At 38.9% G+C, this 22,070-nt stretch overlaps 1 protein-coding gene across 2 annotated transcripts in view; it reads left to right on the forward strand.

Annotated features, from left to right (window-relative positions):
* Positions 1-22,070, forward strand: part of LOC107863628 (homogentisate solanesyltransferase, chloroplastic) — a 35,052-nt gene that overhangs the window by 10,206 nt on the left and 2,776 nt on the right. The window contains exons 2-6 of one of the 2 annotated variants that reach the window (XM_016709646.2): positions 1,186-1,307; positions 2,222-2,368; positions 7,333-7,558; positions 13,277-13,350; positions 15,121-15,213. In XM_016709646.2, coding sequence (XP_016565132.2) covers positions 1,186-1,307; positions 2,222-2,368; positions 7,333-7,558; positions 13,277-13,350; positions 15,121-15,213 — 662 coding nt within the window. The remainder of the gene's footprint in view (positions 1-1,185; positions 1,308-2,221; positions 2,369-7,332; positions 7,559-13,276; positions 13,351-15,120; positions 15,214-22,070) is intronic. The other variant, XM_047408206.1, reaches the window with a different exon arrangement.

A 22,070-nucleotide genomic window follows, 5' to 3' on the forward strand; every position in this document is an offset into this window, starting at 1 on the left:
AAAGAAGTTAAATAAGATAGGGGTATTTTGGTAATCAAATACTCTATTCTTAGAAATTATACCATGCATATTAATTTGAAAACAACAAACCACACACTCAATAAAAAATAATCACAGCATAACTAATCCCAGTATAACTTATCCCATCATAACTTATCCCAACATAACTAATCCCAGCATAACTACATTTCCAACCAAACGACACCTTATAGTATTACTTGTACCACTAATACAGTTGGGTTTTGTGGAGTTCTAGGTTCTTGCTCTTCATGGTTTTGATTTGTATCTGTTTGTTTTAGTTTAAATGGTGTTTGAGTTTTTGATGATTCATAGGCGTTGAGTAATGAGCGATTTTTGTACAATTGGGTTTTGTGGTTTTGGTAAATGAATGTCCGTGTCTCAAAAAGAAATTGGGTGAGGAGCGATCTAATGCTTCTTCTTTTACTTTTGCTTACGAGCCTCACATCTCCTCCAACACTTTCTCAATCTCGTCCTTTGTCACCTTGACCCTGTATAATAGCTATAAAAATAGGGCTGAGCAAAAAGTTCTTTCAATGTGTTTTCTGCACCTTTTACTTCTTCAAGAAAGAAAAAGAAAAGAAAATGGATAAAGGATGTATCTTGTCTCTTGTGCATGCCTGCCCTCTAATAAATGAATGAACATCATATAATTTTGTTGATACCCGACAATAAAATTCTATTTGTAGTTCTGTGAAGTGATTTGGGCCTTAACCTACCTTACCCATTGTTATCTTACATGCCATGTAGTTAAGGTTCGATCTTCCATCGTTGTCTTCTATGTGATGTTTAATGATTGGCCATGTGACTGATAAGATTTGTCATTCGTTAGTTGCGAATTTTAGTTTTGATCAGTAAATAATTATTGATACTTGGTGATTTGTTTGCTTTTATGTTTTTTTGTTTTTTATATTGTTATCTGTCCTGAGTTGGGGGTCTATTGGAAACGTCTCTACTTTATCTGAGGTAATGGTATGGACTGCGTACACTTTACTCTCCCAGACCTCATTTTGTGGTAATACACTGGGTATGTTGTTGTATATGTATATATAAACACCACTATTTCTGTTTTGATTTGTCTACGGAGATAACATCTTCTGACAATGGGTGTATTACTACCTTGAAATATTCAATTAGTAGCATTCTCATGAAACATAACACTTCCAGGCATGCTCTCAAGTTGGTACTACTGGATCTGACCCAGTGTTGGATAAATTTTCACAATTTAAAGATGCCTTTTGGAGATTTTTGAGGCCCCACACTATACGTGGGACTGCCCTAGGATCCCTGTAAGTCTTTAATTATGCGGGATTCTTTGTTAAATGGCCTCTTCAAATCTACTTTTTAATTAAATAGACTACAAGTTTTTTTCTTTTTAGGAAAATAACCCACTTTTGAAAATTTAAATCTATTTTTGATTTAAAATTTATTTTACAAGTTTTAAAAGTCACAAATTAGTTCACAAATCTCCAACTTACAAAATTTAGACAAAATCCCTCCGACCAAACGCTTTTACACATTTTATAAATTAATCCAAAACCTGATTTATGATGAACAGATCTATTATCGAACCGACCGATGTATGGACAGATCGATTATCAATCCGACCGATATATGAACAGATTGATTATCGCTCTGACAGATCGATTATCTATTCGAGCTATATATGGACAGATTGATTATCGATATGATCGATATATGGACAGCTCGATTATTGATCCGACCGATTACATATATGTACACAAACCTTTTTCTTTTTGAAAAAAAAAATGGACAAAAATTAAATGAGGGTAGAAAACTTACAAATTTGGGAGGAGACAGTACATTTAGGAATAAAATACTAGCTTCAAAAAGGAGAAAGTTGAAGAAACAATGAGTTTTTAGTAAGATTAGAGGAGGAAAAAGTTAAGAGAGGGAAAAAAGTAATTTGAAATTGAAAAAATAAGTTAGGGTTTTATGTTTTAATTATATTTGTAAATAGCTCTCATAATTTTTAATATGTTATTATAGGCCAATTCTTCCTTGAAGTTATTTTTTTATTTTGTTTTAAAATGAGAAAATAAAAGTAGGCCATTTTGCTAATTGGAAACTTGAAGAGGCCTATCGGCCAAATTTTCTCTAATTATGCATATGATATGAGTGAACATTTTGGTGAACTTGCAACAGGCACGCTTAACTTGTGTTAACATGATTTCTTTGGCAGCTCATTGGTTACACGAGCGTTAATTGAGAATCCAAATCTAATCAAGTGGTCATTAGTATTGAAAGCCTTTTCTGGTCTTATTGCACTAATATGCGGGAATGGTTATATAGTGGGCATCAATCAAATATATGACATTGGCATTGACAAGTAAGTCATTGTAGAATGGAAATATTTGTTAGGTATTGATGGAATGATTGTTTCTTTGTTACTTTAAGTTGCAGAATAATCTTGCAGGACGGGCATAAATTAATTGTAACCCTTAAAATCTCAGCTTTTTTGTTTTTATCTTAATTTGATAATAGCGACTAATATATTTTTCCTTTTTCGTTGTGTGAGAAATATAAGAGAAAAATATTATTGAATTGTTGTATATCTAAGTTATTACGTTGAGATCCTATTTGTAGAAACTGCATTAGAATCCTTTTCCAACTTGGACACTAACATTACAATCCTTTTCTAAGTAGAATTATATATACTATTCCTATTCCTTCTCATATTTTAACACTCCCCCTCAAGCTGGTGCATACAAGTCATATATATCGAGTTGTTGCAAATGTAATTAATACGAGGACCAGTGGGAGACTTGATGAACATATTCACGATCACTCAATTTCACAAAATTTGTAACAATATCTCTGCAAAGTATCTTAGCTCTCACAAAGTGACGATCAATCTCAATGTGCTTAGTCCTCTCATGAAATATCAGATTTGGTGCCATATGACTTGGTTATCACACACAAGTTCCATTTCATTGATTTCCCCAAATTTTAACTCTCTCGACAATTGTTTAATCCAAACTAGCACACAGGTGGCTATCGTCATTGCTTGATATTCTGCTTCTGCACTAGATCAAGCAACCACATTCTGTTTCTTACTCTTCCAGGACACCAAATTACCTCTTACTAAAACACAATATCCGAATGTAAAACGTCCATCACAATGTGATCCTGCCCAATTAGCGTTTGCATATCCAACAATCTACTCATGACCTCGATCCTCAAAAAATAGTCCTTTACCTGGAGCAGACTTAATATATCACATAGTGAACAACTGCAACCCGATGACTATCACATGGAGAATTCATAAACTGGCTTACAATAGTCATAGGATAGGAAATGTCCGATCTAGTCAGTGTGAGATTATTCAACTTGTCAACTAGATGCCTATATCTTCCAAGACCATTGAGTGGCTCTCCCGGTCCTGGCAGAAGTTTAGTATTCAGATCCATAGGAGTGTCAATAGGTTTACATACCATCATTTCTGTCTCCTCGAGAATGTCTAAGGCATACTTGCATTGCGAAATAACGATACCTGATTTGGGCTGAGCAACTTCAAAACCTAAAAAATACTTTATTCTGGCGGGATCTTTAGTTTGGAAATGCTAAAAGAGGTGTTGCTTCAAATTAATGATACCATCTTGATCATTGCCGGTAATAACGATATCATCGACGTAAACCACTAAATAAATACATAAATTTGGAGCAGAATGTCGATAAAACACAGAGTGATCTGCTTCACTACGAATCATGCCAAACTTCTAAATTACTATGCTGAACTTTCCAAACCAGGGTCGAGGAGATTGTTTGAGACCATAAAGTGATCGACGTATCCGACACACCAGACAAACTCCCCCTGAGCAACAAAACCAGGTGGTTGCTCCATATAAACTTCCTCCTCAAGGACACCATGGAGAAAAGCATTCTTAATATCCAACTAAAAAAGAGGCTAGTGTCGAACATCAACCATGGATAGAAAAAGACAAACAATGCTATTTAGCCACGGGAGATAAAGTATTACTATAATCAAGCCCAAATATCTGAGTGTACCCTTTAGCAACAAGGCGAGCCTTAAGTCGATCAATTTGGCCGATCGGACCAACTTTCACTGCATAAATCCAACAACAACCAACGGTTGATTTACTTGAACGAGAGAGGAACAGGCTCCCAAGTACCACTTGTATGTAAAGTAGACATCTCGTCAATCATAGCTTGTCACCATCCTGGATGAGAAAGTGCTTCTTTTGTGGACTCAAGGATGGAGACAGAGGACAAAGATGATAAAAGGGGTGATGATAGGCGATAATAATTTAAAAGGGTATAAAGAGGATTAGTATTACGAGTGGACTGTATACCTTTTTGAAGTGCAGTCGGAGGAGATAAGTCTGTTGTAGGTGCAGGGTCAGGCGCAAGACGAGGATCATCTGAGCCCGATGTTGTACGTGGAAAATAATGATAAGTTAGGAATGGTGGCACTATAGATAGAGTTGTAGAAGGTATTGTAGATTTCTCAAAAGTCGGTGCAGGTAAGATTGGTGGCACTATGGATATAGATGTAGAAGTAATGGTAGGATCTTCAAAAGTCGCTATAGGTAAGACCTTGGACAAGTTAGGATGATCAGAATTAGAAAAAGATGCAAAGATTGAGACTCAAAGTAAGTGACATCACCTGACATGAAGTATCGACAAAGATCAGATGAGTAGCAACCTATATCGCACGTACTCATCGGTTTTGCCACCGAACCCATCCCGACGCGACGCTGGTGCGGGTGCGGACGCGGGGTGCGTCTCTGATTTAGTCAAACGAATCCGGAGACGTTGACCCAACATCAAGACAAAGTTGGTTGCGTCGCCAAAAGGGAGAAAGATCGGCGACGAATTTAGGGTTAGCGTCGTCGAAAGGAAGAAAATCGGCGACTGTAATTGTTATTGTTGCCGAAAGTGAGAAAAACGACTACTGCTGTCATTGTCGGAAGGGAGAGTATCAAGCGACTGCTATCTTCGCTGGAAAGGAGAAATCCTACGACTGTTGACATCGCCGGAAGGGCGAAATCCGGCGACGTTAATTATTTTCGTCAGAATTTGAATAGTTGGGAAGAAAGAGAGACTTATTGGGAACCATGAAATATGACTTTTTAGATCTACTAGATGTTTTTAATAATTATATCTTTTAAGATATAAAAAGAATTTTTATATTTAATATAGTAAAAATATATATGTTCCTATTGGGTTTCCATTAAAAAAAGTTTATATTAATATAGTAAAAAAAATATATGTGCCTGTTGGTTTCCCAAAAATACAAGTAATTGAAAAGTAACTAAAAGTTATCTTAAAAAATAAAAGTGGATTTGTAGAATATCTTTATAATTCTATATTTATAGTATTTATTTTTGTTAGCAGAATCCCCACACCCATATCCATACTCGGATTCGCACCCCCGAATCTTAAAATTTAAATTATGACGAATCCGACTCTCGGATCCGCAACCGAGTCCATACAACTTAGGTAGCAACAATATCCTTTTTACTCTAGAAAAACCAAGAAAGACATATTTGAGAGCACGAGGAATTAATTTATCTTTCCCTAGGGTGAAGTTATGAACAAGACATGTACTCCCAAAGACACGAAGGGGAAAAGAGTATAAAGGTGACTGAGGAAACAATACCAAATAAGGAATTTGATTTTAAATGAAAGATGAAGGCATCCAATTAGTTAAATAGCAAGATGCAATAACTGCATTGCCCCAAAAACGCAGCGGAAAATGAGACTAAATGGGAAGAGTGCGAGCAGTGTCGATGAGGTGCCTGTTCTTCCTGTATGCTACTTCATTCTGTTGAGGGCTATACATACAAGAAGTCTGATGAATAATTCCTTGATGAATCTAAAATTGTTGAAATAGAGAGGACATATTCTAAGGCGTTATCACTACGAAAGTTATGAATAGAGATACTGAATTGATTTTGTATAACTCTTGAATATAGGAAATAATTTAGAGTGATCTTCCATTAAGAAAATCCAAGTATATTTTAAATAATCATCAATGAAGCTAACACAATAACGAAAGCCTGTGGTTGAACTGATCCCACTAGGACCCCAAATATCAGATTAAACTAAGGAAGAAATAGACTCTGCACGATTCTCAATACTATGTTGAAGGGTAGTTTGAGTGTGTTTTCCAAGTTGACAGGACTCACAATCTAATGTGAATAGACTAGACAAATTATGCACCATCTTTTGTAACTTAGAACAAACTAGGATGTCCCAAACGCTTATGAATTACGTTCGAAGAATCTGTAAGTGGACATGCTTTGAAGGAGTTAGGAGAGGTAAGGTAGTAGTGGCTTCGTGATTCATATTCTACACCAGTTGTTTGTCCCGTACTACGGTCATACATGATAAAAGAGTCCTCTAGAAATGGTATGCCACAATTTAGGGCATGAGTCAAACGACTGAATGATGTAATGATTAGAAGGACACCAAGGACATAAAGAACAAAAGTTTTTATAGGGACAGAGGATAGATGATTCATTTGTCCAACTCTTTTTGCTTTGGTTTGGTTACCATTGGCTAAAGTGATAGTTGGAGAGATTATGAATAAATAATATTTGATAAAAGTGATTTATCACCAGAAATATGATTGGAAGCGCCAGAGTCCAAAACCTATGATCCAAACGTAGGAGATTGTGCAATTGAGGCTACTGGTAGAGAAACCTGTTTACTTGCTCGATACTGAAGATACTCATTATAATTCTTTTCAGATAAATACCCCAATTGCTTACCTGCGGTGTTAGACTGAGCAACATGAGGATTTTAGGTGGTTGGCCATGCAAAGAATAACATATTTCAACAACTATGTCCAAGCCTATTACAATAACTACACTTAGGTCGAGAATAACATATGTCACAAGTGTGTCCAAGCCTTTTACAGTAACTACACCTAGGTCGATATCTTCCAAAATGACCTCCACCTCGTTGATTCTTCATGAACTGTGATGTTTGATTTTCTAATCTCCTCATTAAGGGTTCAGGATTATCATAGGACTAAACCAAGCAAAAAATTTAGGAAATATGTTGCCGAAATCTGGGAGAAAAGGTGTTCAGTTGCTGGAATCTGAAAATAAAGATTCTAATACCATGTGAGAATATAAGAGAAGAATATTTTTGAATTGTTGTGTATTTAAATTATTACATTGAGCCCCTACTTACCCTACATTAGAATTCTTTTCCAACTAGGACAATAACATTACAATCCTTTTCGAAGTAGGATTCTATGTACTATTCTTATTGCTACTCATATTCTAACACTTTGGTTACTGTTTTTCATAATGTTTGCAGGGTGAACAAGCCGTACTTACCCATAGCTGCCGGAGATCTTTCAGTTCAGTCTGCATGGTTCTTGGTGTTATTGTTCGCTGTTGCTGGCCTTCTTATTGTTGGGATGAATTTTGGCCCCTTCATTACCTCTCTTTTCTGTCTTGGTCTCTTTCTAGGTACCATCTATTCAGTTCCACCATTTCGGCTGAAGAGATTTGCTGTCATAGCATTCCTAATAATTGCAACGGTATGCTATTTCTTGATGCATTTTTTTGCTTCTTCTCCTTACAACACATCTTGCTTTTCTGATTTTTTTGAGAAATTCTGCATGTGCCAAAGTTCCTCCATGGAAGAAGCAATATGCTTCATATCGCGTTTGAAAAAACTGTGGACATCTTATTGCAAATCTGAACTTCCCTTAGGACAATCTTTTGCTGGGATAGGAAAAAATGTTTGGTGTTTTGATGGATAAATTCTTCCGCTAAATATGAATTATGATTTTCCTCTTCCGAAGTCCCTCTTTTTATGCATTTTATTGGCTGAGACTTACTGAATTTGTGTACTACTTGGACTTGGTACAAGACAATATGATCAAGTTTGGACAACAATTTGGGGGTAGACTTAAAAGGTGTGAGAAGGAAGCATCTATTCTTCTCTCTAAACTGGATCAAAGAAGGGGAGAGGGGAAGAGACGATGTGAAAAGACGGTGACACCAGTCCCAAAAAATACCGTTCCTAAAGAGATGAGGAATTTATTTTTTGATGTTAATTTCAAAGATGGGAACCAAGGTCAAGTGGGAGGATTCTAGTTTTAACTAATCAATGAAAGTAAAGCTGGTCACATGGAATGTAAGGGGGCTAAATGGGGATAGCAAGAGGGAAATTGTTAGAAAATTGCTATACCAATGGGGGGCAGACATATACGTGCTGGTGGAGACAAAAATAGATGGTTTATCTGAAAGAATGTTACAAAACATATGGAGTAATAGATGGAACGGGGAAATGCATAAAGAAGCAGTGGGAGAATTTTAATACTTTGGGATAAAAGGCTATCGGAGCCGGGGGTCTATCGGAAACAACCTTTCTACTTCTCTTGAAGTAGTGGTATGGACTGCGTACATCTTACCCCCCAGACCCCACTATGTGGGAATACACTGGGTTTGTTGTTGTTGCTGTTGTTGTTGTGGGATAAAAGGGTATGGAAGGGAGAGCTAGTGGAGATTGGTAATCAATGCATCACTGGGAAGTTCATAGGGGTTAATGAGGAATTCAGTTACCATATTACAGCGGTCTATGCAGACTGCAATAGGGAGGTGAAGAAATTACTATGGGGAGAATTGGTAGATGTGAGGAACAAGTTTGACGGGCCTTGGATGATATGTGGGGATTTCATGTCACCAGATACCCTTCAATCCTTCAGAAAGAACTAATTGCACTAGACTCAGCGGTGCTATGTTAGATTTCTCGACCTGTATTGAGGAACTGGAAATGATTGACCCTCCTTTAATTGGAGAATCTTTTACATGGAGAAAAGGAGAAGACGGTGCCTTAAGGATCGATAGAATCCTTCACTGTGCTCAACGGGGGGAAAGCTTTGCACACATCAAACAAGAAGTGATGTCAAAGCTTACTTCTGATCACAACCCTATCATGCTGACTTGCGGGAATTGGAAACGGACGAAGTCATATTTCAAATTTGAATCGTGGTGGCTAAAAGTGAAGGGATTTAAAGACAAGTTAAAGGACTGGTGGTGTTCTTTTGTTGTTGAGGGCAGAGCAGGTCACATTTTGGCTGAAAAACTGAAGATGTTGAAAGCAAAATTGAAGGAATGGAGTAAAGGCAACAGAGGTAACTGGAAGCAGAGAAGGATGATATACTCAATCAAATTGTAAATTGGGAGCACATCCAAGAACAGAGGGCTCTTACTGATGATGAAATATTACAGAAGGCCAACTTGGCCATGGATTTTGAAGAATTGGCAGGATTGGAGGAGATTGCATGGAGACAAAGATCCAGGATACAATGGCCAAAACAGGGGGACAAAAATACCAAAATTTTCCACAGAATTGCAACCTCTCATAAGAGATGCAATCTGATGGAACAACTAGAGGTTGAAGGGAACACTGTTAAAGACCCGGTATTACTCAAAAAAGTTGTCCATGATTTCTATATGAAGTTGTACAAAGAAACTGAACTGTGGAGACCTGATTTGAAGCTACAAGGAATTTCTATGTTATCCGAAGTGGAACAAACTTGGTTACAAAGATCTTGAGGAGGAAGAGATATTGGAAAGCATCAAACTATGTACCAAGGAGAAAGCTCCAGGCCCGGATGGCTTTCAATGATCTTTTCCATACTTTTTGGGATGTCTTGAAGGGAGATATAATAGATACATTGGCACAACTTCATTCCAATAAGATTTTTGAAAAGAGTTTCAATGCAACCTTTATTGCACTGATTCCTAAGAAGATTGGGGCTTCAGAAATAAAAGACTACAGGCCAATCAGTCTGATTGGAGGAGTATACAAGATCATAGTTAAGCTACTTGCAGAGAGACCAAAGAAGGTGGTGGATAAGCTGGTGAATAAGAATCAGATGGCTAGATGACTTTTAAAAAGGGGAGGCAGATTATGGATGCTGCACTAATCTCTAGTGAATGCATAGACTCAAGAATGAAAGATGGAACGGCAAGATTACTATGCAAATTAGACATCCAGAAGGCTTATGATCATGTAAACTGGTCCTTCTTACTAAACACTATGAGACAGATGGGCTTTGGAGACAAATGGTTGAAGTGGATAGAGTTGTGTATACAGACAGACAGGTTTTCTGTTCTTATCAATGGCGAGCCAGTGGGTTTCTTCCCTTCAGAAAGGGGATTAAGACGGGGATCCTTTATCCCCCTTTCTGTTTATATTGGCAATGGAGGGTTTTGACAACATGGTGATGATAGCCTCACAAAAGAGATGGATAAGGGGTTTTCAAATAGGGGACAGAAGTGGGTGTAGAAAGGAAATTAGTCATCTGCTACATGCAGATGATACTTTAATTTTTTGTGAACCAGAGATTGAGCAAATAAGATGCATCAGGTTGGTTTTAGTTCTTTTTGAAGCTGTAGCAGGCCTCAACTGGGCAAAAAGTAGCTTGATTCCTATCAAAGATGTTCCCCAGATTCAGATTTTGGCAAATATATTGGGATGCAGAGTGGAGAGGTTGCCTACCACTTACTTGGGAATGCCCCTAGGTTATAGGCACAAAGCAGTGGAAATTTGGGATGGGATTATAGAAAAGACAGAAAAGAAATTAGCAAGGTGGAAAGCCCATTATCTTTCCCTGGGAGGTAGAGTGATATTGATAAACTCAGCAATGGATGCTCTTCCCACCTATGTTATGTCTCTATTCCCAATTCCTTCTAAGGTGGTGAAGAAGCTGGATAAACTCAGAAGAAACTTCCTATGGAAAAAAGGTAAAGAAGATAAGGGGTACCACCTAGTGAAGTGGAGCACAACGATGCTAAGCAAGGAAAGATGGGGCTTGAGTATCAGAAACCTGAGAATGCAGAACGAAAGCCTTCTCATGAAATGGTTATGGAGGTATACCAGTGAAGAGAGGGCCCTCTGGAAGGAAGTGATAGTGACAAAATATGGAGAACCAAGTCCATGGGTCTCAAAGCCAATCTTAGTACATTATGGTTGGGGAGTTTGGAGATCCATCAGGGCTTTGCGGGGATCAATGGAGGAAAATCTGACATTAAAGGTGGGAGATGGCAATAAAAGTAGATTCTGGAAGGATACTTGGATCAACCAAAGCCCCTTGTCTGAAATCTTCCTTGACCTCTTCTCTATATGCAACAATCCTGAAGCCAAAATTAGTGAATGCTGGACTGCACAATGATGGGATCTTTCCTTTAGGAGGCTTTTGAATGATTGGGAAGTGGCTAGAGTAGCCTCCCTGCTGGAAATACTTAGTGGAGTAGACATCTCCTCAAATGTCAATGATAGAGTAATTTGGAAACATACCAAGGAGGGTCTTTTTACAGTAAACAGTGCTTATAGAAGAGGGATACAGGTAGTAGATGGTGGTAGACAATACCGTTGGAACAACATTTGGAAAGGATTGACACCTACTAAGGTGAAATGCTTCACGTGGTTAGTCATCGGGAGAGCATGTCTAACTCAAGAAGTGTTGCAGAAAAAAGGAAGGCCACTAGTTCCTAGATGCTTTTTGTGCAACTTAACTGGAGAAACTAATAAACACCTCTTTTTGCATTATAAGTATACTACACAGTTATGGGAGCTATTCCTATACATCACTAGCCTCAGTTGGACTATGCCAGAGCATACCTCTGACCTCCTAAGCTGCTGGATTAGAAGTGGGGGTAGCAAGACTCAAAAGAGATGGTGGAAATTGATCCACTCATGCATATGGTGGTCGGTCTGGACAGAAAGAAATGGAAGATGTTTTGAAGATAGATCTAATTCCATTCACAAAGTTAAATGGAATTGTTTAGTATCTTTACTTTTTTGGTGTAAACAATTATGTATAGAAGATGTAAGATCAAATCATAGATCTAATAGGAAGTTTGTAATTTTTTTTCTGGTCATGGCTGTAACCGCTTTCTGATGGTGACCAGCACTTCCTTAATGTTGAAGAATACTACTTACCAATTCTCAAAAAAAAAAAAAAACTATCTGAAAAGATAATCAACGCCTTGAAACTGTTGGTGGCTTTGGCTTTGCGAGAAAAAGTGAATATGATACAGTTTGTACTCAGATGAAGTGTAAAGTTTCTGATTGTAGGAGAAGGTGTAGGGAAGGTGGTGGTAGCGTGTTTAGCGCCCAGTATATTTTTTGTTTTACTTTTCAGTTTGGAAATATTTTTGCAGCTAGTTTTGGAGAAGATAGCCAATTGAACTTGACTATCGGCCAAGTGTTAATTTGAAATTCGTGGATACATACAACGTATTAAGCTCTCCACTTACTGCAATGGGGTTAACATACCAATATTCATAGCAGAAAAGTTCTTTGTTGTGAAGACAATTGTAAGCTTGGCTTGGTAGTTGTGGTCTTAGGGGCATGACCACCTGTGGGACCCGAAAGTTGTCTTTCTCCATGGCATCACATTGAAGTGGCTGGTGCTCTCTGAATCATTTCAAACCCATAAATCAAAAAGGGACAACTTTTCCAAAATGACTCCAATCCAACATAGTGGTGCAGCCTTGTACACCTCTTCCTTAATGGCGCGCACACCCTTTCCATCATTGAGTTAGGACTTTCTAGCAGCTTCTACATGTGATTGCTAGAGGCAATTTTAATATCAACGACTATATTGTATCTTGGTCCACATTTATTGTCATTACATAGGTATTGAATTTTCAAAAGTCCAAATTACTAGTTTTCAAAGAAAAAAATCTCGAAAGTCCAAAGCTTAACCAAAGCCACCTGCTTCTTGCAGTTGTTCATATTTGCATCTGTAGATGTCTTCATCATTAGTTGCAAGCAGTGTAATTTATGGAATCACTTATCTTATAATGTTTCAAACCATATCCTTTTCTATGGCTTGATCCTCTTCTTATCAAGAATTATTTTGTTGAATCTTACATTACCTTCAATAAGACTCAAAAAGAAAGTTAAATTCTGTTTCTGCAGACTGCAGTAGTCATCAACACTTGAAATATAGGATTGAGTTATCAGGGCAGTTTCTAAGTTTTTCAATTTTTGGGTATTGGGAAATAATGCTGATTAATTTTTTTTTTTATCTTTGTTAATCCTGTTATAATCACTCTAATCATCCATAATTAGTCTAACATCTTCTCTCAATTCTGAATGTTTAATGTATGCAGTTACTCATTGCATTTTAATGTTTTGTGGCGCATATGTCTTTTTGCTTGGGCCAATAAATATCACCTGCTTTCAGTTAAGGATATATTGGTCACACGGAATCAAGATTTGATATGCATTGCAGGTACGCGGTTTTCTTCTTAATTATGGTGTGTATTATGCCACAAGGGCTGCTCTGGGACTAAGCTTTGAGTGGAGGTGAATGCTTTTCTGTCATACACCGATTTATATGACAAATATGCATGTTGCCTTTTCTCTCATCTCTCTGTATTTATCGGTCTAAAGTTACAAAGCCTATCAATTAACATATAATCTTGCATAGGGTTAAGCAAATTTCTTCTAAAGCTTAAAAGACATTAAGTTATGTATGAAAATAAGGACTTGATAAGAACGGTATGACCTCTAGTAGTCATCAGAAGGTAGTTAAACCCCAACACTGCCCTACTTTCCAGTCTCTCCCTCATGTTTTTAGAATCTTTATTGTTATGGTTGTGGGGTAATCACATCAATTGTGTGGATGCTGCCGAGATCCTAAAAGGTACTTAAGGTTTCAAGTAATATCTCTTTACATTCTAACTAAAATAGTATAAAACTCTCTGTTTAGTTTCACACTATGTGACCCAGATCAGTAATAGCAGTGCTAGAGTTCTAGCTCTCCTTGTCGATCTTCGCTTCCTTGTATGTGAGTGAAATGACATGCCAAAGTAAATGTAGAGTAGTAAGCATAATCTTGATACATTGGGTTCACTGGATGAAATGCCAGAATTTAGCTAGACCTATTCCTTAACACTTCCATTACAAAGTTTTCATAGACTAATTTTGAGACAAAAATAATTCTTTATAAAGAAAAGGTGCATCTTTCCAGGTCTCAATTCTGAACCTGTACGCCCAGCCCCTAGCCAAAGATAACTAAGGGAAAAATAGTGATGACTAAAAGATGAATAAAGATTGGTTAAATAAGCTTTTAAGAACTTGTTAATTTTTTTGTTTTTTTTGTTTTGATAAATGTGGTGTCCAGGCCAGCTTTCGCACACTTCGCGCAATTTCGTAGGATACCTACCACCTACCACTAGCTGGTACCTCTGTCCAACAATAATCAATTGTTAACTTATTTGTCTGTTTGGATAGACTATAAAAGTGCTTTTAAGCTAAAATAAGCCAAAAGCTATAAGTTGGTCTATCCCAGCTTATGGCCTTTTGCTTAAAAAGTATTTAGGTCTTGACCAAGTAAATTACAGTGTTATCCCTTACATTTTCTATAATAACAAAGATACCAGCTTTTGTTCTGCCTTGTTTGCTAGATTTGTAAGGTCTTCCTCTCCAATCAACAGAGATTTCCTCTGCTGCAGTATCCTGTATAGACGTGGGAGCTTCCGCTTTGTAACTAATCTTTCTTTCCTCTCTTTACCTCTTCCCTTGGCAAACCAACAAAAGAAGAAAATTGGTATATTTGTTTCACAGAAGAACAATACTGTATTAGTTCATGAATATACACTGACGATCTGACCAAAGGGAAAAAAGCCTCTTATAAATTAAAATAATCTTATCTAAGAATTTAGTACTTACAATTGATTGAAACATAAATTAATTTGTAGCGAGAACAGTTTTAGAATTAAAAATCTAGTAATAATCAATTCAGTTTTAGTTCAACCATTTAAGGGCATTTCACCAAACACAGCAACTGCTTATTTTTTACTTTAGCACTTCTAACCAAATTCTTAGTTGCTTATTATTAAATTCAGCTCAGCACCTCTAAAAGAATCATCTCCAACACTTGAAGTGTGCTTTTAAGCGCCAAGTGCTTAAAAACTACTTTTCGTTCCACTATGCCAAATGGGCTCTAAGTCAATAAGCAATTCATCGTTTATAATGCTAATTCCACTTCATAATTAGTTTTACGGTGGGTTAACTTTTCTTTTACATCCTTAATATTAATAATCTGATTGGTAATACATATTTCACGTGCAGCTTACCTGTTGCATTTATTACTACTTTTGTGACATTGTTTGCACTAGTCATTGCCATCACCAAGGATCTACCAGATGTGGAGGGTGACCGCAAGTAAGTTGTAATACAAACTTTTAAAAAATTTGCTACTTCCTTCCCTACTTTAGTTGGAGGTTTTTATGAAACTGAATTTCCCCAATGAAAAACTTTTAATTGCTTATACCTGCTGTCAATCTATTTCTCTCGATCCATGGATCCTTACTTGATCTCCAATATTTTGGTTACAACTTTCACGTGATTTATTGATACAAAACTAACTGTGTATCAAGAGATTCAAGCCAACACAAGGACAACAAGATGATCGACAAAGTGCTAGTGAATCGAAAATGGCCACACATGGCTTCACTAGGCTTCCAACACTTGGTTTTGGAACTAGAAAATGAGTTTAACAACAAGAACAACAAATAACAACAATGCTAGTTAATCGAAAGAGCCTCACACGGCTTCACTAGACTTTTAGATTCAACAACACAATGATAACAAGATTACAAGAGATAGAAACTTGACATACAATATTCAATGATCTAAGAACCCTAACAATGAGAAAGGACCCTAAGACTAATGAATATCAACACCAATTTCTTACTTGGACCAAGAGGAACTCAAAGAATCCCAAGATCCTAGTTTCTAGCCAAGATACAACACAAGTATCACTCAACTTGTGAGGGACGGTTTGGACTTCTCCAATGGAAGAGAGAAGTTCACAATATTATCTTCAATATTATGAGTGAACTAAAGAGAAATAACCCTAACACATGTCTTATATAGTCTATTGCAAATGAGAGACAAAAGGATCAGGATACCCTTTGGCATCAAAGGGGCGGGTTTGGGGTGCTTTGGAGGGCCTCTTCACACTTCAATAAGTATAGGCCCTTAGATGGACTCACAAGGCCCTCACACACGGCCAATGATGTGAACAAGGCTTGGAGTCTTTGCAACTCACGTGCTTGGCTTTGTGTGAAAGGTCTCGAGCTAGGAATACCCGTATCATTCTCTCCATCTTGAAGGAAATTTGTCCTCAAATTCGAATCATTGCCATCCTTCACTGTTTCCACCCGAGAGAGGTCACACACGTTGAAAGTGTTGTGCATTTGATATTCTGGGGGTAGATCAATCTTGTAGGCGTTGTCGTTGATCCTTTCTAGCACTTGGAACGAACCATCACCCCGCGGCATCAACTTAGCATTCCTTTGAGACGGAAACCGATCCTTCCTAAGGTGCACCCACACCCAATCTCCCGGTTCAAGAATGAGCTTTCTTCTTCCCTTGTTGGCTCTCCTTGCAACTTCTTGGTTTTTCTTCTCATGTAGCTTTTTCATGGCCTCGGCCCGTTTGCTTCTATCTACGCTTATCACAAGATCACTTGGCAAAGGGGTTAAATCCAAAGGGGTAAGGGGATTGAGGCCGTATACACACTCAAAGGGTGTAATCCCCGTACTCGAGTGTATGGCACGATTATAAGCAAACTCAATCAACGGTAAATGCTCCTCCCAAGAAGTCATTTTTCCTTTAATCATGGATCGTAGCATAGACCCTAAGGTCCTATTTACTACTTCCGTTTGGGCATCGGTTTGTAGGTGGCATGAAGTTGAAAACAACAATTTGGTACCAAGCCTACCCCACATGAACTTCCAAAAGTGGCTTAGGAATTTAGAATCCCTATCACTCATTATGGTCCTCGGAACACCATGAAGTTTTGCAACATTCTCAACAAACAAAGAGGCTACACTAGGTGCATCATCACATTTAGAACAACGAATAAAGTGAACCATCTTGGAAAATCGATCCACCACGACAAAAATACTATCCCGCCCCCGCCTAGTCCTCGGCAATCCTAACACGAATTCCATTGATATGTCAAGCCAAGGACGCAAGGGGGTGGACAGTGGGGTGTACAACCCGTGGGATTGGAGCCGAGACTTGGCTCCTTTGCACTAACACATTGGCCGCAAATTCGAGCCACATCCTTGTGCATTCTAGGCCAATAAAATTGTTCTTCCAAGATTTCGAGAGTCTTCTCGACCCCAAAATGGCCCATTAGACCGCCATTGTGTGCTTTCCTCACAAACAATTTTCTCCACGAACTTGAGGGAACACACAATCGTCTACTCTTAAACAAGTATCCATCGAATTTGGTATAGGGACGAGAACCTCTATCCACCACCCATTGTTCCCTGCCCAAGTCTTCACATTCCCTATAGATAGGAGTGGAGTGAGGGTCCTCGGGATACAACGACTTGAGACTCTCAAAACCCATCAATTTAGACGACAAAGTGGACACAAGAACATGTTTTCGAGACAAAGCATCGACCACCACATCGTCTTTACCTTTGTTGTAATGAATAACATAAGGGAAAGTTTCAAGAAATTCAATCCATTTGGCATGCCGTCGGTTAAGCTTGTCTTGTGCCCGTAGATGCTTCAAGGATTCATGATTCGTTCGGATCACGAATTCTTTAGGCCACAAATAATGTTGCTAAGTGGTCAAGGCTCTAATCAAGGCATACAACTCTAAATCGTACGTAGAGTAGTTTAGAGTTGCTCTTTTGAGCTTTTCGCTAAAGTAGGCAATAAGCTTCAATTCTTGCATTAAAACCGCGCCTATGCCGACTTTGCTAGCATCATATTCGACCTCAAAAGTCTTGTCAAAATTCAGCAATTGTAGCAAAGGGTCCGAGATGAGCATAGTTTTCAAGTCCTCGAAGGCCTTAGCTTGTTCATCTTCCCACTTGAAAGACCGATCCTTTTTAATCACTTCGGTCAAGGACAAAATGTCTATAAAAACTAGCCAACCCGTGGAAGCTTCTCACTTCACCTACGGTTTTGGGAGTTGGCCAATTTTTAATAGCGTCAATCTTAGATTCATCCGCTTCAACCCCTCTTGAGCTCACCACAAACCCGAGAAACACAACCTCATGGATACCAAAAGAATATTTTTCTAGATTAGCATATAACTTCTCCTTTCGGAGGACATCAAGCACACATTGTAAATGCTATACATGCTCATCTAAGGACACCAACACATCATCAAAGTAGACAACAACAAACTTTTCGATAAATAGCTTCATCACATGATTCATTAGCTTCATGAAAGTACTTGGAGCGTTTGTTAGGCCGAATGGCATAGCCATCCATTCATAGAAACCGAATTTGGTCTTGAAGGCGGTTTTCCATTCATCACCCATTTGCATACGGCTTTGGTGATAGCCACTCCTCAAATCAATCTTAGAAAACAAACACGAACCACTTAATTCATCAAGCATATCATCTAGCCTAGGAATAGGGTAATGATATTTTACCGTAATTTTGTTGATGGCTCGACAATCTACGCACATACGCCAAGTCCCGTCTTTCTTGGGCACTAGTAGCACCGGAACCGCACAAGGGCTCATACTCTCCTTGATATACCTTTTGTTGAGGAGTTCCTTAACTTGGCGTTGCAATTCCTTATTATCCGTCGGGTTGCTCCTATAAGTCGGTTTGTTGGGCAATTACCCGACACAAAATCTATTTGGTGCTCAATTCCCTGAAGTGGGGGCAATCCTTGCGGTAATTTCTTTGGGAAGACATCCTCGCAATCCTGCAAAACATGAGAAATAGAAGGAGAAATGGAAACGTTAGTGGGGTTAGTTTTAAAACAATGAGCCAAGAGGAGCATCAGAGTGTCCTCGTCATGATCCACAGATAGTTCTTTCCTCCTAGCCATCATCACCATACTTCATTGCCCCTTAGAATTTAGGGACCCCTCGGCTTCCCCTACCCCCCACTCTCGGGTTCCCCTATTTTTTTCTCACCCTTGGGTTCCTCTCAACTTCCCTCACTCTCGGCTTTCTTTCCCTTCTCTCTCAATTCCCTCATCTTTTGGTGCAATTCATTCACTTGGGAAGGCAATAGCGGATGAATTGCGACCTTTCGGCCATCCTTCTCAAGCGTATACTGATTGGACCTTTCATCATGTTTGGTCGACCTATCGTATTGCCAAGGTTTTCCCAACAACAAGTGACAAGCTTGCATTGGTATCACGTCAGAAAGCACCTCGTCGTGGTAGTTGGCTACCTTGAAACGTATCACACATTGCCTTGTGACCTTCAATTCGCCGCATTCATTCAAACATTGCAACTTGTAAGGGCTAGTATGAGGTGTACTCGGCAATTTCAAGAAGTTCACCATTGCAACACTAACTACATTTGCACAACTACCGCTATATATCACCATAGTGCATACACTTTCCTTCACAAGACATTTAGTATGGAATAGATTCTCCCGTTGGCTAGGATCTTCTATCGCCTTACTAATCATGACATGCCTCACTACAAAGTTTGGAATCACGCACTCCCCTTCTTGCGGATAAGCATCCTCACAATCATCATCATCATCGTGTGGCTCCCTCTCGGCCGTCTCTCCATCTTGAGGCTCAGCCTCACTCTCATCACCCTCAGTACCTGCTTCTTCACCAAGGAAATACAATCTACTTTCCCTTAGGATTACATTGCGTCAGTTAGGGCATTCATTGGCTTTATGCCCCCAACCTAGGCACTTAAAGCATTGGAACCCTTTAGGATTAGGATACTTGTGAGCTTCTTGCCTCGGAGGGATCTTGTGGACTGTTTTGGACTCGGGCAACCTTGTAGTGGCGGGTTGGTCCTTGTTTTTGGGCCAACCCGAAGAGGATTGAACCATATCCTTGCCCCTCGGCCAACCCGGGGTTGATTATTCCTTTGCTTTGAACGACGACCTCTTTTTAAGTTTCCTTTCAATCTCAAGAGCCGCTTGGAAAATACCTTCGACGGTATCAAACCTGTGAAGTGTCAAATGAGTGGAGATCACTTTGTTTAACCCGCACTTGAACCAAATGATGTCTGATTAGTTTGTTCCCCACGATGATCAAGTTTCAACATGAGTTGTTGAAACTCATTATAATATGCCATCACACTTCGATTCCCTTGCTGCAAGTTGTACAATCTAGCAAGCAACTCATGTCGTCTCTCGGGAAGGTACCGTTGTCTCATTAGGTAACTCTACCGAAACCAAGGTGATGGTTGTCCATCAATCAACTCATTACCAAACCGTTTGACGTATTCCCACCATGTGTTAGCATAGCCTTCAAAGTGAGCTATGGCGTAACAACTCTTCTTCTCCTCCGATATGTCATTCACTTGAAATACCTTGTCACAAGCCGATTCCCAAGCTAAGCAGACCTCGGGGTCACTTTCACCTTTAAAGATTGGTAGGCTCAACTTAATGGTGTTGATGCCTACGTCTCTCTCTTGGTGTCTGTTTCCCCTCTCTCCATACCCTTGGTATCTCCTTGGATCCACACGACCCTCTCTTATCTTCTCCTCCCTCATGTAGGCATTGTCAAAGGCTTCATACCCTTCATAATCCTCTGTACCATATTCCTCAAAGTGGACGGGACGGTTTTGGACATTTGGAACTTGATTCGGAGGAATTGGATTTTATGGAGGTGGTGGTCTTTGGTTTAGTGGAGCTTGGAAGGGAGGGTTTGGATTTTGTGGAGGTATTGGACTTCCAAGTCCCTCTTGCGGAACTTGAGGAGTTTGGGAATGTGTTGGTCTATTGTAGTCACGGGTTAGAGGGATATGCGTGGTTTGACTTGCGGCATTTTGTGGAACTAGTGAAGGATTTGGCATTTGGGGCCATGTTTCGGGAGTAACGGTGGCGAAGGAGTTTCTATCATGTCCACTTGAAGAAACATATTGAGGAGTAGAAGGACGAGAGTTCCTTTAACTCTCCACTTGTTCTAACTTCCCACTAATAGTCGTCACTTCGCCTTTTATGGCTCCAACCTCCGTACTCAACCTTTCAAGAGTTCGGGTCATAGCTTCAAGAGAGATCCTCATAGTTTCCATGGCATTAGAATCCACGGTTTGAGACGTGGCTCCTTCCATTGTCAAGGTATCACTTACACAAGCAACAAACAAGTTAGTTTAAAAGCCCTCTCCTCGCTCACACTCTCTCGGTTCACTCACACTCGAGCTCCACAAGTGTTGTAGATTGGCTAGTAATTCGTGAATCCTTAAGGTATGAGTATGCTCTTGTCCGGAGTGGATTCTTGTTTGAAACTCAAAAAATTCTCGTCGGACTAGAGCTAAGAGTTACAATGTATTCAAACGACAAAAGCACACAAACAAACGTTGACACGAACACAAGGCTTCAAAGGACTAATTGACAAGTAGTAGGAATGTACTAGTTTGTTAATTAGTTCTCAAGTCAATCTTAATTATCACGTGAACAGTAACTAGACTGATGTGGCAGTATGTCATTGGCTGCGGGTCCACATATGTTGTTCATCAACTTGAAGTCTTAGTCCCTTTATATCATTTGTAATGGATGACTTATTATTGGGAGGAAAACATAAAGTCGTGTAACTTTTTCAACTTTTCCAAACTCAAAAGTGATGTTTGACCTTACTAGTTCCACAAGACAAGGTTCCTTGTTTTAAGGAAAAGTGGTTGTCAAGTCGTGAAAAGGTGATGTTGGCAAGTCTTCTCGCAAACAATTTTTTAATTTTGTTTTACAACCTTTTTGGATTCATTACTCTTTATCGAAGTTAAGACATAGGATGAAGAGAAGTTTAGGATGAACACAACATCAACACCTTCAAGAACATAACAACAATACAAAACAATGGTCACTCCAACGTCCCAACACAAGCCAAACTCACGGCCACTTCAAGTTTTCACAACAAGTCTCTTCTTATTAAGCTCAACTTTTGATTTAGACACTTTTTTGTGTGGATGAGGAAGAAACCAACACAAGAAACAATCTAAACAAGTAAAGTCTTTTGTAGATCTACAACCAACTCTCGGCCAAGATGTTCAAGAACACACTTTTGGTAAGAGCTTCCCAAGATTGGTTTTGTAAGAACAAAACCAAGCCTTGAGCTTTGA

The sequence above is a fragment of the Capsicum annuum genome, chromosome 3 (genome assembly GCF_002878395.1).
Source record: "Capsicum annuum cultivar UCD-10X-F1 chromosome 3, UCD10Xv1.1, whole genome shotgun sequence".
In the NCBI taxonomy this organism is placed as follows: domain Eukaryota; kingdom Viridiplantae; phylum Streptophyta; class Magnoliopsida; order Solanales; family Solanaceae; genus Capsicum; species Capsicum annuum.